Genomic DNA, 13,070 nt, shown 5'->3' on the forward strand with positions numbered 1-13,070 from the left:
TCGCAGTTTGACAAGTGCAACCCATGTACTCGGATCTGCCGTGTTAAAGCGTCCTTCACAGCATCTCCCGAACGCTTTACGGATGCCTTATGAGCAAATGCGCGCTCCCGTCCACATGCACGTCCACGGACGCGCCCGAAGGAGGCGTGGAGTACGGAGGGGCCGAGGGCGAGGCAAACGGAAGAGGACGTACAGGAAAGGCAAGGGCCGCTCATACACGTCACAGGGGAAGCAGAAAAACAGAAGGCAGCTTTAATCCCTACAATTATTTATTAGCCTCTTCCCCCTGCCTTTACTTTTGTAATAGTTTTAGGTCAACGTAATGTCCCACTGTAGTCAGCGATAAGCGTTTGGTCGCCATCTCCTCCTCGGCCCCAGACGAAAGCTGGAGAAGAGTGACAGGCTTTAGCTCGCACAGCCGCTGAACTTCCCGTCGAGACTGAGCAAGGACGAAAAAAGCAGCTGAAAAAAAGGGGGGACGACGTTGGGGGGGGGGGGGAAGGGGGGTTGTCAGTGAAGAGGATACTCCCGTAAGCAATCGGTCAGAGAAAGTGTGCCTTTGTCCTCTAGCTGAGGACGAACAGACCGGTCCTCCGCTTTGCTAATTAGCCTGCGTTGGTTCCCTGCAGACACAGGGGGAGAGGGTGCAGCGCAGCTAGCTGCAAGCGGAGAGGTTTAAAAGGGTGTGAGTGAGGGGCTTGCGTTAACGCCAACAATCGTCCGGACGTTTGTCTTGTTAAACCGACGATAGGATAGCCCTCATGGAAGCCTTTCTCCGATAGGATCATCCCTCTACCCCCCCGTCGGACCCTCGCTCGAATTAGACTCTCGGGCGCTGTCCTCGCTGGGGGGTGCCGAACCGTCACCCCGTCCAACGAGCTGCAGGAAGCAGTTCGGACTCCTGGCTCTCACCCCGCCTCGCCTGTCGCCCCCGGTCGAGCCCGAACATGGCAGGGAATCTGAAGAAAGGCGGAGGGCTCATCGGGATGATGAAGGATGCGTTTCAGCCCCACCATCACCACCTCCACTCCCATCACCAGCCCGGGGCCGTTGACAAAAAGACAGTGGAGAAATGTTGGAAGCTGATGGACAAGGTTGGTGATGACTAACGTAGGCTAGCTAGATGGCTAACTAAGCGCATTAGATACTTAGCAAGATTGCTAGCTAACCGCTGGCTAACTGGTTATTAGCTAGCTAATCTTCGCATACCGTGCAGCAGCTCTTGCCTCGGTCAGCAGGAGGGAGCTAACGCTAGCTCGTCAGCTGGGTCAAGACATGCTTCGCTAACGCTGGCTAATTTGCTAACATTATCTAACTGATTTTACACGTTGCATGCCAAGCTAAGTCATGTTACGTTCATAGAAAGACACGTTAACCGTTGGATATTGTCGCCAATTACATTAGCACACCGGTTGAAAATTGATGGATCAAAGAACTGGAACACAGCTGCTTTCCCGAACAATACCAGTCTTTGCTTTATAGCAGTGGTCTGGTCCTTGGGAACGCACACTGCTGCTGAGTTTCTAGCCTGCCAGGTAGCTAATTATGCTCACCTGTTGTGCCAGGTATTTCAGCCAGTCAAAAGGAGTTTTAAACCTGGCACTACAGGTGAATGCATTGACAACCTGGCAGAGTAGAACAACAGCAGTACCGGTGGTACCAGAGGACCTGTTTGAAAACCACTGCTATAGCACTCATTGTTCATCCATGTCATCATTCTGCAAGCGGCACTGTTTCTGCCCAGTGTATAATGTCACCCTTTTTTATAAGAATGTGAAGGAGACTTGGGGTATGGAAATGGTATTGAAGGCTTGATGTTAGATAATGAATGGCACTCAGTGAATTTAGCTTCAAAAGTATTAAAGAAGCCAGTGAAGAAATGTTTTCAGATCTTTGAGAGGATGCGCCTCCCCAGTATTTGTTTGTGGTGGTAAACCAAAGTCATCTAGTTTCAGCGCTGAAAGAAATGTTGTCCTTTGTATGTTTGTGAAATACTTGGTAAGCAAACCCATGCGATGCTAGACCTTTCTACAGTGTGTTGTGTTAACAAAATAAATGCGATAGACAAAATTAGATTTTTGATACATGAGGTCTATTTCACAGCTCCACTTCTCGGAAAAAAAAAACTGTAGACGCTTGACCCCAAGTTTCCTGTAAGATACACACAGCAGTATGATTGAAAAGGAGGACAAGACACTCTTTTGTGTCCTGTTTCCCTCATTTAGGCCTTAGTTTAGAGCATTGAGGTTAGAAAATGAAGTTTCTCTACAAAGCTTTTATTAAGAGCCCACATTTCACACAATTAGTGTCTGTGGTAGTCTTTGGCTGGGTTGTGTCTGAATTTTAAAGAGGTCAAGTAACACAAGCGAAAACAGAAGTGTCACTTCAGCATTGGTTACTTTTGTTACTGAACGCTAAACTGACCTTAATCAGTACTGAACCTATGTAGTGGAGCCTTGGTGCTGTGTGTGTGTGTGTGTGTGTGTGTGTGTGTTTGTTTATCTGCATATTAAAGAGCAAAACACTGGATGTTTTGCCTTAACCTCTCAAACAGAATTTCTAAGTGGCAAGCGTGAAAAGTTTGACTATCTTTTGCTATTTACAGTATACATACATTTGACCATAATCATTGCACCCATTAAGTCTTTAAGGTACTGTCTCTACACACTAAGAGAAGCAGCATACCTCTGGAGCCTACTTCATAGGTATTAAACAGGCCAGAGCATTTTAATCTCCCAAACTATTAATTAAGAAGCCTGGATATTCTTGCTTGGTTATTTAAACGAAAACCACAGCAAAGTGTGAGCCAATACTTGTTCATTCCATTATTTTTGTTTGGGAAGGAGAAGGTATTACCTGTATATTAGCTTGGTCTCTCTCGAAAAACACCTCCCACACAGGACTAGGTTAAATGAATAGTGAATGAATGTCTCAAGAGTAATGCTACTCCCAGAGTAGCCTACACCACCTAGTATGGCAATGTTCAGTACAAGAACCCCCACGTTACCAGTGATTATAGTCACATTTTTTTTAATTTGTTAACTTTGCTTATGCTCAATGCCCTCATTCAAACTCTGTTAACAATTTCACTGCCTATATTGCATCATGTTTAAACATTATTTTTTCAGTATTGCTGTAAACATGGTGATATGCTGTCACATATCACCATGCCCAAAGAGGATGTGTAGTTTAATGATCAAAGGCATCTTGTATAGCCACAGTGAGAAATTATCACTTGCTAATTGTACATTATGTAAGGAAACTTGTAGGTCATAGCAATTTTTTTTTTACTTGTACAAGTTCTTCTCACTGTTGAACTTAAGTTTCTCTACCCATTTTGATTGAACATTAAACTGAACGTTGTTGCCCGTTTTCATCCTTCCAAAAAAAAAAAAAATCCACCAACCTTGTAAGCCAACCATGGCTTACTTGTGAGCTAATTTTCACACAATCAAAATGTTCTTTGATTTCTTAACTTTGTAGGGGGAAATCAAATGCTATTGGGAAGGCAAATAAATTATTTCAGCGTCATTAGAGTTGGTTTGCATATGATATCCTCCCCCACAGTACTTTGTTCCCTTCCAGCCCTGGTGTAAGGGAGGGAGACATAAAGAGACGGATTGGAAAAGAGAGGGATAGACAAAGATGGTGAGATGAGTGTAATGCAGGTTAGCTTAGAGCCAGTCATCATTTTACTTGAAGACAAGTAGCCTTGATTGTGCTCGTGAGAAGCATGCTGTATTTCCCCCCCGTCTACATGTGCATTTGTATTTGTCAGCCTGAGTGAATGTGTATGAGTGTTCTTGATAATTTTAGTTCCCCTTGGCAACAGTCTTATCTCGTCTCCAGCAGAGCTGGTATAGATGTTCTGGGTTTGGAGGCCTTGGAAAGGGGTGGGCGCTGGCTTGGCAACAGAATTTCGATGATGCTGTAAGGTAGTGGTGCCCAACTAAAAGCCATCAAGGGCCATTTGTGCAGGTTTTCATTCCGACCAGTTATCTGTTAAAATTATCTTAGGGCTTAGAGACCTTTTTTTTTTCTTAATCTGTCTCCTTCCCTTCATCCTCATCTCTTTGATGTCTAGAATGAGTTTAGTAGGTGAAATCAATATGAGATGAGAGCTTTTCCTGGATTCACCTGGTCAGTCTTTTTCCTAGTGTTATCAAGTCATTCCAATGATTTGTGCGGTCTATAGCTCAGCAGGTTATTTCAACATTGTGATTTTACACATTTTCCTTTTTGTTTGACATAAATTAGACATGATTTATAGTAAAGAATCAAAAACTTAAATAGTGATGGTAAACTACTATTATACCCCCTCCATGAGATGATTTGTTTTTTATGGGCCTCACATTAGATAAAATTGCTTTTTCACACTGACACACCAATAGTTTCCAAAAAGCTGAAGCCAGGAAATTCAAACCAACATGATTGTAATGCTACTTCTGCCATAACATTTTCAAATGCTTACAAATTGGGATACTGGTATTGGATAGCAGATGGATACCAGGCTGAAATGGAATATCTATATTGGAGATTTTACCCAAAACTAAAATCGGATACCAAAGCCCATGACTCGCATTTCATAAATGAAGAGCAAAATCACTTAATTTACTGCATTTTGGTACATAGAAAACTGTATTTCTTTAATGGTGGTAAACAACCCGACTCTGTGTTATTTTGCCAGTTTGACCATTGACCCCAAACTAATGGCCTAACTCTGCACTGTTCAGCAAAAATAATGGATCGGACCAGTACTCGGTATCAGACGATACTTAGAGAGTTGTACTTGCAGTGAAAAAGTGATGTCAGTACATCTGCGCTAACAAATTATGAGAATAACAATGGCATTGCCTACCATACAAAAGACTGACACATCATGAATTTGAAATACAATTCTGTCGCAGTTATAGTTACCACTCTAGTTTAGTGTCAGTGGAAGTTCAATTCAGGATATGTGTTCAAGATAGTGTTTTGAATGGAAGGTTTGTTTGGTACCACACAACTTATACTTGGTCTAGATTTGGTCACAGCACAAAATGAGACAGCAACCACATTGATGTGGAGCTGTATGACTAAGAGTTGTCAGCTATTCTCCACAGTCTATTACTGGTCAACTAACTGACTTAGACACAGTACAGAAGTGCAGTGAAATGGGCCAGGATATGTTGAACATTACTGAAGACAGGACACTCATACAAACAAAGTCTGAATAATTGTGGTTCTTTGTCTGGTGGGTTGATTTTACTTCAAGCACGTTAGGAAAAATGTTCCAAGGTCTGACCATTGGCAGTGTCTTCCCTTATTGTGCATGTATCTGGTAGAATTTTTTTCCCTCTTTTCACTTATTACAGAATGTCTTCTCTGTATTGTTGATGATTGATGATACTAGGTCAGACTTTCTCCCTTGAGGTGTGTGTCAGTGTGTGTTCTCTTATCAGCAGGATTCTTCTTTTTCAGTGCAAAGGCATGAAATTTGCAGTTTGTTTTTTAGCTTTTTATATGTGACTGAGTATTTCTGGTTGATCTGTCTATGCAGCCTATAAGCAACTGCACTTGTACACTGTGGCCTACAGTCATTGTCACAATGTTTCAGATGACCAATCTTGACAGTCAAGCCTACATACTCAAGCATTATTGTGGAAAGAGAGTTTATAGTTTAAGACAGAAGTGATGGACCAAGGAATTGAAATGAGGAAGTGCAAATGTGTAGTCGGCTGCTCTAAAACTTAAAAAAAAAATTGTGTGAAAACAAAAGCTTTCTTAGAAACAGAGTTGAAAAGACGATGTCAGTCTGTGATCGTGATTGCGTAATGAAGCGCAAAACGATCCCTGCTGTCAGCATTCTTGTATATAGCCATGAGGAGATGTGATCTGTATCACAAATAGAAAAGAACAGTATGGAGTGATAACTGGCAGCCTGAAAGTAACACCAACTGGAGAGGAATGATTTATGCCACCACCACCACCCCCATACCCCCCTTCATCCACTCTGTTTATATCCTGGAGAACAGTTTTGGGGTTGGTGTGTTCATCCATCAGAAGGCAATCGGGGCTGTTCTGAACAGATGGAGATACCCAATATATTCTGTCACTGTTGCAGGCCTGAAAGGGATTCTGAGACTGCAAACCAGCTCTCATACCAGGCTTTTAAGGGCCCTCTTACACTTTCTTATATCTTTGTGGTTTTGCCCATTCAGTATGTTTCCTCTATGACCCCACTGACAACCTTTTGCACGAAGCATTAACTGCACTCATACAGAATGGTGCTGTGTTACATGAGACTTTCCCTACATGACATAAATATTGCTCTTGTGATGCATGTACTACGGTGAAATTTACGGTGACATGCTATGTTTTCCCTTTTTCTTGCCACCTCATCTTCTAAACCCGTGTTGCACCATTTTCTTCCTAATTCATTTGCAATCTTCCATTTCTTTTATCTACCCCATCCACCAACCCACCCGCACATCCACCATGTCTGCAGGTGGTGCGGCTGTGCCAGAACCCAAAGTTGGCCTTGAAGAACAGCCCCCCTTACATCCTGGACCTGCTGCCTGACACCTACCAGCACCTGCGCACCATCCTGTCCCGCTATGAAGGAAAAATGGAGACGCTGGGGGACAATGAGTACTTCCGGGTCTTCATGGAGAACCTAACTAAGAAGACCAAGCAGACCATCAGCCTATTCAAGGAGGGCAAGGAACGCATGTATGAGGAGAATTCACAACCCAGGTGAGTGGAATAATGTGAAGACTGACAGGATCGATGAGGCTGGTGAGATGTGAATGGGATAAGTGAGCCTAAAAGGAATACTCAGTGTAGGAGTACTGAATAGTTTTTCTAATAATGAGACTTACCTGTTTTTCTTCCCCATTGTTGTTTGAGTGATTCCAGACATTAGAAAGTCTCTTTTTTTATTTTGTCTAAAACGGCAACCTCACACAACTCATGAGCTGAAGATAAAGTTCAAGTTCTCTGTAAAATTACATTCTGTTCTGTGTATGACTCAAAATACATATTCACTCCAATTTTCTGGTAAATACCACAAGTGCCCCTCCTCCAAACCTTTCAAGGGGGTTGTAGCCCAACACATCAGCTGAAAAAAAAGGTGTTTTGGTTGCAACACGTGAGCAACTGTGGTTAAAATGGCGCTCATTCTCCAGCTGCTTGTCTGTCTGTTTCTGCATATCGCTTCATCTTTCACCACTTCTGACTTTTTTTTTTGCATCTTTCCTTTGTCTAGCAGTCTCTCTGTAATGCTATCAGGCTGGCTTTCTTGTAATCTCACTGCTTTTTTTCTGCTGTCTTTTCTCTACTACTATTCAGGCACTTTTCTATATGACAGTGAAAGACACACTCTTACTGCCTGTAATAAAAAAGCAGTGGTCATTTGCTTTGATTTGCTGAGGTACACATGGGAAGTGACATGAATGACAAGATACTCAGCTTGTAATGCATATCATTCAAACAGGATGAGAAGGTGCACAATATTAAAGACAAATCATTCATCCCATTTACTACAGAAAACTTCTTGATGAATTGGAGCTGCTTGCATAGAGATACAGAATGGTTTATAATAATTACCTGGCCCTTAGGTTCTACTCAGCAGCAAGTCTGTAATTCTAACTGCCTTCCATCGTTCCACCTCTGTATATTAGTCATTTTAACAGATCCTGTGGGTAGCACGTATTTGAGTAAAACAGCACACGTAATTGGCTAGTTGTGACTCCATATTAGAATGCAACATCCATGAAACAGCGATGTGCATTGTAACAGTTGGATTCTGTAAACAGAAAATATCAGAACATTGATGGCAGGTTAGACTTGAGAGCGTCAAACTTTGAGAAGGTTTGTTTGAGAAGGTGAAGTAAATGATTGTCAACATCTAGCCTGAGTGTACAAAATGTTAACACTTTCATTCTTTCAACAAGTAACGCTAAGGTCCCCTTGAGGAAGTTCCTTAAACCGTGACCCCTACTGCAGCTCTAGTGGATATCCAACAGTAGGGGACTATAGTTGCACTGGACAGATCCCAGGTGTTAATGTGTGAAACTATGAATGTGAAGCATGTTGCTGCTAAAGAAAAACCTCATGTACTCAGGATAAAGTCATCAAACCTTCTATAGATTATTAAAGGTTAAAAATTTGAGTGACCAGGTGAAAACATTTACTTAGTGATTTCAACTTCATTCATGAAGATATGTACAGAAGTAAGAGGAGACAAGTTTAAAAGGATTAAACCTTCAGAAAGTGTTGGCATAGCTTACTCTAAAATGGGGCACCAGTAATGAAAGTTTTTTTTTTCTTGTTATGGTTCCTCCAAAGCTACCCTAGTGTCACTAGGGCTGTTATTTTTTCTCCTAGCAGGAATCAGTGAGATGACCTACAGACTAAAGAAGCTTAACAAAACATTTTGTCCTGGAGGCAAATTGAAGTCTGGCTGTAGTTGCTACTGTCTCCTCTGTGCTGAAATGCTGGTAGTAGACAGTGTCGGACTGTAGAGAGACTGAGACGAGTGGAACAGGTGGTCATAAACGGCAAAGGGAAGCAAGGCTTTGTTGTGAATTTCATCAGGAGCATTTGGATTGGTGTGTTGGACAATGACGCCAAGCGGATCTGGAAGTGGTTCTACGGAAAACCACTGCCTGAGGGGAATAGTTACTGGTAGAGCAAGGGCTTGAATAGGGGTTCAACTATTTAGAGTGTAGATTTACAAGTTCTGCAGGGTTTGATTGGAATGAACTTAACCACACATTCCACCACTCTTGGAACTGTAAAGGCTTTGAACCAAATTTGTATCCCCGTTGAAGTACTTATCGCATAAGCAGGCAATTATTGTATTTCTAAGTCCAAAAAAAAAGTGTTGGGAGATTTAATCAGCTGATGATCAATTTGGTTTTTAGGCTGCACTGGTCATTTTTGATGTTTGCGCTATTGATCATGTATCCTTTCAAAACTAAGCACATTAACTTTCTCTGTACCTTGGGAAGAGAATAAAACATGATTGTTTTATTTTGAAGACCACACCTAAAAAATATCTTTATTAAATTTGGATTTGAAACTGGATACACAAGAAAAGATTTAGAAAACGTATGGTGTCCTTAACCCACTATGGGTTTCTCAGTGGTGATTAGATTTAATTCTGGTCCCGCTATGGTCACATTTAGACCACCAAGTGCTCCTTTGCTTGCAGGTATAATTTAGATTCTGGTCTAATAGATTTCTTGGTCAGGGTTTGAAAGAAAACACTTGTGAAAGTACAGGACATTTCGCCTTTGTCTGAGAAAAGTGAAAAAGAAAACTGTCTGTGTTGTCAGCTGTGCCACATACCTTCTTTAGTAATATCAATTAATTTTAAATTAATTCAATGAAATGATGTGTAATGTGTCTTTAAGGGGCAAACAACCACATAGAGTAGACTGACTTGACAACTTCTGCCCTGGATTGGTCTGCTTTCTGAGCCGGAGACAGTCGGATAGGATAACATTGTCTATGAAACATGGGTAACAGCAATGAAATTAGGCTAACAGTGGCAGGGCAGTTCACAGTGTGAGCAAGTATAATGCTATACTTGCTATATCGAGCGAATGAGCCGTGCAAAGGATTAAAAGTATCTTGTTCCCTTAGCTAACCACCTTGGTTTCATCTGCTTTTTGAATAGACCTGTGTGATATCACGTGTGAATAAACACCATTCACGCATGCCACCTAACTGTAAACCTTCCCCCAGTTTTACATGTTAGGCTCATGTGTGAAGATGAGCTGGAATTGATATTCTGTAAAAGTTGTATTGGTCATTTCCTGACTCTCAACCTAGTAACATTTATGGAATTATTACCAAACGATGATAGTTTGAACGAAAGCTGTGAGATTGCCATACTAAGACATTTTTATTGGGCAAGTGAACCAATCACAAGATATGTGTCCATGACTTGCTCATGGCAGGCATTTGTCTGAAGCGAGAAAGTTATTTGTAAACCAGCGAAAGCAAGTGCATATTTAAAATATCTGTAACATAGACTGACCTAGAAATGAGAGAGCTTCTTTCAGTCGGCGCAGAGCAAAGGATGAAATCAATAGGCAGCTGTGTGCTACAGTTAGATGATAAATCATGAATGCCAAACTAATAAATGAATAAATAAATAAATAAATAATAAATAAGCAGTTTATTATGGATATTATTGTCTTTGAACTTTGTGTGCCCATTGTTTGAGGATTAATATTGTTCCATAGTCAATGATAATAACTTTGTATCTGAAGTGCATGTAAAATGTAAGCAAATCACTGCATCCTCTGTTACAGACCATGAAACTTAGTCATAAGCAGAGTTGGTGTGTACCAGTGGAACTACAGAATCACTGCTGGGTGGAGCCTTTTCCCACTACCTCTCAGTTTAGGGTAGTCTAGATGTTTCCATTTGATCACCAGAACTTGTGGTTATAAAGCTTGCCCAGAGTTTTTGTTTTGGCAAACATATAGTTATTGACACAGTCTAAGTTTATATTCCCACCAGCAAGGAGAGAGAAGAGGCTAGACACCAAGGAAATAAAAAGTTGGACGTCACTGAAAGGTCTCTGTGTACCTATAGGTGAACAGATCTTTGTTTACCTATAGTATAGGTGTAACATAAGCAAGTTGCTCCACTAAGTAACTTCCATGAGTTACTGCAATGTTTGTGGTCTTGTGTCTTCTCCTGTGGGTTGGTTTTATTGGTTTGGGGATCCACTATGAAATACCGAGATGCTTTCAACTCACTGGGGAGAGAGAGAATGACAGCCTGCAAGTGAAGGTTAATAGGTTCTCTTTTAAGTCTGGCTTTAGATAATTGGATTGACCTGATCGGCAGCTAAAACGAAAGGACTCGATGAATTAAACACTATTGTCCAAGGAACATAGACACCGCCAACACAAGGAGCTGAAAGGTAGGGCATGTGTATTCATGTGTATTGTACAGATTATTATTATTTTTTTGCCTTGGACCTTGATTAAATGGCAAACTTGTTAGATTATTAGTTGTAGGGTTGTGTAGGTAAAAGACAAAAACCCTCAATTGACAGACCAAAACTCAGGTTCCTCTGTCAGCAAACATCTATCTTTCTGAAGTTTCTTTGAGCAAGACTGATTCCTTACTAGCTCCAGGGGCGCTGCTCTGTAGCTGACTCCACTCCTTGACTCTGCTGACTCTGGGACAGAGAGGATCAAATCAAGAAAGAACTTAACAGTATGACACAAGTTAAACTGACAAATAATATATATTGACTTGTTGCTTTGTGTTAAGACATTTAATGTTGTTAAGTTTAGCTTGTTTTCAGGTCTGTCTTGCCAGTTCTGAAGTTATTTAATGGGTATGCCTGTCTGTCTTTAATGGGTATGTCTTGTCTGGTTTTCTTTTTCTTTTATTTTTTGTGAAGCACTTTGTGGCATTGTGTTAGAAAAGTGCTGTATAAATAAAATTATTATTATGTGTGTGAGACATCCTCATCTTGCTGCTCAGTTCCTCAGTGAGACTGTTCTTTGTCATCTATTGTGACCACAGTCTTACAGACAGTAAGTGTCATAAAACATTGAGGGAGAAGAGGAAGCCTCTGTCTCTTCCTTCCCCTTAGTTTTAATTATCATGAGCTGATGTAGTCTTCAGAGCAGGCTTAACAATTCCTTTGTGAAATTAATTTTTATTATCACTTCATTACACCAAGGGGCTACAGGGAAAGGAATTCCTGGTCAGAGCAGAGGAAGCACATACACGCACACAAACATACACATACATACACACACTGCACCCAAGCATTTCATACAAAGACGGCTATTGTCTGCTGAGAAGGCAGTGGCTGTGTCATTAACCAATGGGTATCAGCCCACTGGAGAACGTTGTCGAATCAACCAATGACAGCAACTAACAGATTAGTATGTAGGTACGGCTGCTGTTGAGAGGAGCACATGGTTTTGGCTAAAAGTCCGTCTTCAAAGTCACACATGACTTCTTATCTCACAGCTAAAATCTAAATTAGAGAATAGGTGGATGACATGCTGGTTTCAATGTGTTGTTAATGTCACTTTTTTTTTTTGTAAGTCACTTCACAGCCATCTTTTGTTTTGTGCACTGGATGTACACTGTGGTTACACTAGCAGTATTTGAGAGTGATCAACTATTTTGTGATGAACGAGACTCCTCCGTGGCTGCAGGGTTGTTCAGATTGAAGATTCCTAGTGTATCTGCAAGCTATGAGTGCAGTGTAGGCGGATATGTCATGATGCCCTGCAGATTTCTTCACAATGGTGTCCCTAGAGATTCAAAATCACTACTGATCTAATTTTTTCACTCCCTCACAGATTCCCTTAGCCTATACCCCAACCCCCAAGTTAAAGCTCAAGATGTAGAGTTCACAAGCTAGGCTTTGTTTTGTTGTGCACAGTCACTCAATCTTGAGTTTTGTTTCCAAGTTGCGTGGGTGAAGGTAGTTTTATCATTATAGCAGTTTTATGCATTTGTAAGGTGAAGATGGAGTGAGGTAAAGATGGGCTCTTGTTCATGAGAGATTAGGGTGTGAAAAAAGGCAGTGAAAGACAAGCAGGAGATAGATTTAATGATTAACACTCACGGCCCATACAGTGTTAGAATGAACTCAACACGACACATTAGACTCTTCCTGTTTGTCTGTTCCATCTCACTTCCTCTTGTTTAACACAGCACAACAGAGACATTTTCTGCCCTGCTCTGAGAGACAAGAAGAGTAGAATGCTAATAAAGCCCCAACTGTATTGCCACTAAAAATGGATACAAATGTAAGTTTTCTGTCTGGAAAGAAGAGCTCCATAGTTTATGGGAGAACACTCAAAGGCGCTTTCAGTCAAATGCTGGCAAATATTTGGCTTTGGGCTGTTTGTTTGACTTCTATACTACACTCTTTGGCTTTCAGGGTTGCGCATCAACACTCTTCACAATGTCAATTTGGCTTCTAGATTCATAAACATGGCTAGAGAATCTTAGCATCCAGTAGTCACTGAAGCCTCAAAGGTATTACTAATATTAAGTTAGAACAAAATACAATTTTCAGCTGAGTTACAACA

At 41.2% G+C, this 13,070-nt stretch overlaps 1 protein-coding gene across 1 annotated transcript in view; it reads left to right on the forward strand.

The window, feature by feature from the left end:
• The first annotated feature begins 541 nt into the window (after positions 1–541).
• cbl (Cbl proto-oncogene, E3 ubiquitin protein ligase) overlaps positions 542–13,070 on the forward strand; it is a 91,962-nt gene continuing 79,433 nt past the window's right edge. Inside the window, exons 1-2 of the mRNA XM_056283389.1 lie at positions 542–1,094; positions 6,488–6,735. Coding sequence (XP_056139364.1) covers positions 948–1,094; positions 6,488–6,735 — 395 coding nt within the window. The 5' untranslated portion in view covers positions 542–947. The remainder of the gene's footprint in view (positions 1,095–6,487; positions 6,736–13,070) is intronic.

Source organism: Lampris incognitus, chromosome 7, assembly GCF_029633865.1.
Source record: "Lampris incognitus isolate fLamInc1 chromosome 7, fLamInc1.hap2, whole genome shotgun sequence".
Classification (NCBI taxonomy): domain Eukaryota; kingdom Metazoa; phylum Chordata; class Actinopteri; order Lampriformes; family Lampridae; genus Lampris; species Lampris incognitus.